The sequence below is a fragment of the Nyctereutes procyonoides genome, unplaced genomic scaffold (assembly GCF_905146905.1).
Source record: "Nyctereutes procyonoides isolate TBG_1078 unplaced genomic scaffold, NYPRO_anot_genome, whole genome shotgun sequence".
NCBI classification, from domain to species: domain Eukaryota; kingdom Metazoa; phylum Chordata; class Mammalia; order Carnivora; family Canidae; genus Nyctereutes; species Nyctereutes procyonoides.
The window spans coordinates 2,452,416-2,455,534 of record NW_026575131.1 but is presented as its reverse complement, the minus strand read 5'-3'; the positions used below and the strand labels follow the sequence as shown (position 1 = coordinate 2,455,534).

Below are 3,119 nucleotides of genomic sequence, written 5' to 3'. Positions count from 1 at the left end.
ACACAAACAGAGGGAGAAGCAGGCTCCTCCCAGGGAGCCCGATGTGGGACTCGATCCCTGGACCCTGGGATCATGCCCTGAGCCAAAGGCAGATGCTCAACCACTGAGCCACCCAGGTGTCCCAAACCCGATTTTTCTTATCAGAAGTGAGTGGAATGCTTCTTTTCATTTGCTGTCCTCAGACAGCCTGTCTGTCTGCATCTCTCTCTGTCTCTCTCTCTCACTGATGTGCCGTGTGGCCTCGAGTACATCCTACATGTCTCTGAGCCTCTTTCATTCAACAAATGTTTATTGATTGTCAGGCATGGTCTTAGACACTGACGAACACTGCTGCCTTTGCAGGCCTTACTTCTGAGGATCTGACCTGATAGAGGGCGCAAGAAGAATTAATTCCTGCTCCTGCCTCCCTTCCTGGTTCCTCACGTGCCACCCCCCCCCCACCAGCTCCATCCTAACAACCCAGCCAGTGGGCTAAGCGGATGTGTCCAGGAAGTCCTCCCTCCCCCCCCCGACGGTGGTCCCGACCTGCACTGCCCACCTGGACTCGGTCCTGCGGCTGACCCTGCCTCTGCTCCTTGGCTCCCAGGAGCCCAGCCCACAGGCCCAGCAGAAGCAAGCTCCAGATCCTAGTCCCGCCAGGGTGCCGACCTCGGCAGTGGGGGGCAGGCTGGTGTGCCTGCCTGTGCCAATGCGGGGCTGGACGCGGGGCGGGATCCGCCCCGCCCAGGGGCTGATGTCACAAAGGGCCAGGCCTCGGCTCCGCAGGGGGGTGTGCCCCTGGCCTGGCCCCACTGTGGCAGTGTCCCCCTCCCCCCACTCCTCTGAGGGGAGGCGCCCACCAGTCCCTGAGAACTGGTACTATGAAAAGGTAAAGCCGCCAGGCAGAGCCGCGCCCGGAGCCAGCAGATTCCAGCAAGGCCCCCGCAGAGGGACCCACACCAGCTGCTGCCTCCCCCCGGGTCATCCCAGCCCCCGGGCCCGCGTGCCCAGCTCACCTTCGCCCCCGCCTCTGCCCCCCACCGGCCGCAGCATGGCCAACTACTACGAGGTGCTGGGGGTGCAGTCGAGCGCCTCCCCGGAAGACATCAAGAAGGCCTACCGCAAGCTGGCCCTGCGCTGGCACCCCGACAAGAACCCTGACAACAAGGAGGAGGCCGAGAAGAAGTTCAAGCAGGTGTCCGAGGCCTACGAGGTCCTGTCCGACACCAAGAGGCGCTCGGCGTACGACCGCGCGGGCTGCGACAGCTGGCGGGCCGGCGGCGGGGCCAGCACCCCCTACGGCAGCCCCTTCGACACGGGCTACACCTTCCGGAACCCCGAGGACATCTTCCGTGAGTTTTTCGGCGGCCTGGACCCGTTCTCGTTTGATTTCTGGGATGCGCCCTTCCACAGCGACCGCGCGGGCCGGGGCCATGGGCTGCGGGGCGCCTTCTCAGCGGGCTTCGGGGAGTTCCCGGCCTTCGTGGAGGCCTTCTCGGCCTTCAACGCCCTGGGCCGGGCCGGCGGTGCCAGCCGCACCACCTTCTCGTCCACTTCCTTCGGGGGCTCCGGCGCCAGCAGCTCAGGGTTCAAGTCAGTGATGTCGTCCACCGAGATGGTCAACGGACACAAGGTCACCACCAAGCGCATCGTGGAGAATGGGCAGGAGCGCATGGAGGTGGAGGAGGACGGGCAGCTCAAGTCGGTGACCATCAATGGCAAGGAGCAGCTCAAGCGGGTGGACAACAAGTGAGTGGCCGGCCCTCCCTGGGGCCACCGCTGTCGCCGCCACCCACCTGCCGCACGGGCCGCAAGCTAGGCTCAGGGTTAATAAACATGCCAAGTGAGTTCATGGAAACAGCTGGCCTGAATGTGTGGGGTGTGGGGACCTGCTGGGCCGGCTGGGCCCCAGCCCCATGCAGAGGATCGCAAGCGCTCAGGCCCCTCGGCACCACCTCCACACCCAGGCTGCGTTACTGGGAGATGCGGGGGTGATCTCTCTTGTCTGTGTCATCTGGGCTGGGGTCTGTCTATCTCAACCCAGCCCTGTTCCTCTGTGCCCACCATCTGCTCTCTGATGGGGCTGCATCATGTCTCAGCCCACTGCCCCCTCAGTGATGCTTTGCGCAACCATCATGCCAAACACAAGTTACATCATGATGCCTGCCTTGCTGTGTACCTTCGGTGGCTCCCTCTGCTCTAAGCATAAAGACCTCAGGCGTCGTCCTCACCATGGGGCCTTGGTGGTCAGGTCCCTGCACGCCTTCTCAGTCTCACCACCCTGCAACCCTCACTCTCTGAGCCCCAGACATACTGGCAACCCTCTATTCCTCCACTGAACTAAATGCCTTGCAACCTTAGGGCCTTTGCACATGCTGTTCTCCCTGGTATATGCCCATTCATCTCGAGGCCTTTGCTCAAGCATCACTTCTTCAAGGAAGCTTTCCCCAACATCACTATTCTGAATTAGTCCTCCACCTACCCCACTCTGAAGGCCCCTCACCCATTTCACCCTGGCCCTTATGTGTTGTCTGAGGGATGTGTGCCTCCTTGACGACACTGCAGGTCCAAGGGGCAGGACCTGTAACCCCTCATCACTCACTGCTCTAGACCCAGAGTCTAGAGCAACGCCTGGGACTAAGGGGCAAGGTATATTTGTGTTGGGGTGTTGAGAGATATGCGCTGATCTTAGGCAAGCCAGAGTGAGGCTGGTTGTCTAGGAGGAAGTGAGTGCTGGAGCAGGAGACAGGAAATACTGGGTCCTGTTTCGGACCAAGAAACACAGTTTGCGGTGAAGGCTCCTGTGTGCCTCTGTAGTGCTCATGGCTGGGCCCCACGGGGTGGACTTCAGGACAGGCTGTTGGTATGATGCTCTAGTGCTGGTCAGCATAGCTGGTGGGCATCTTTTGAGCAGCTTTATGGGCTGCGAGCAGAGGGGCAAGTAGGAAAGAAAGTGAGTCCAGCAGACAAGACCATGGACATGTACAAGGACCCTGGGCAGGTGTTCTGAGGACTGGGGCTCTGTTGTAGGATTTCCCCAATGACCCCCGAAGGAAGCCTACATAGGGGAGACTATAGCCTGATGTGCAGACATCGCACACACATTTTCATCCGTATTTGTGTAGCACAGAGAAGTGGAG

The 3,119-nt window shown here is 60.7% G+C and overlaps 1 protein-coding gene across 1 annotated transcript; it reads left to right on the top strand.

Moving 5' to 3' along the window:
* Positions 1 to 1,030: 1,030 nt before the first annotated feature.
* Positions 1,031 to 1,732, top strand: DNAJB8 (DnaJ heat shock protein family (Hsp40) member B8). The gene has a single exon (XM_055342704.1). It carries the CDS (start codon positions 1,031 to 1,033, stop codon positions 1,730 to 1,732), a length of 702 nt encoding a protein of 233 aa, XP_055198679.1.
* The last annotated feature ends 1,387 nt before the right edge of the window (positions 1,733 to 3,119 follow it).

Excerpts from the sequence above, each read along its gene's own strand:
- DNAJB8 (XM_055342704.1), top strand. The coding sequence starts at position 1,031 with ATGGCCAACTACTACGAGGTGCTGGGGGTGCAGTCGAGCGCCTCCCCG.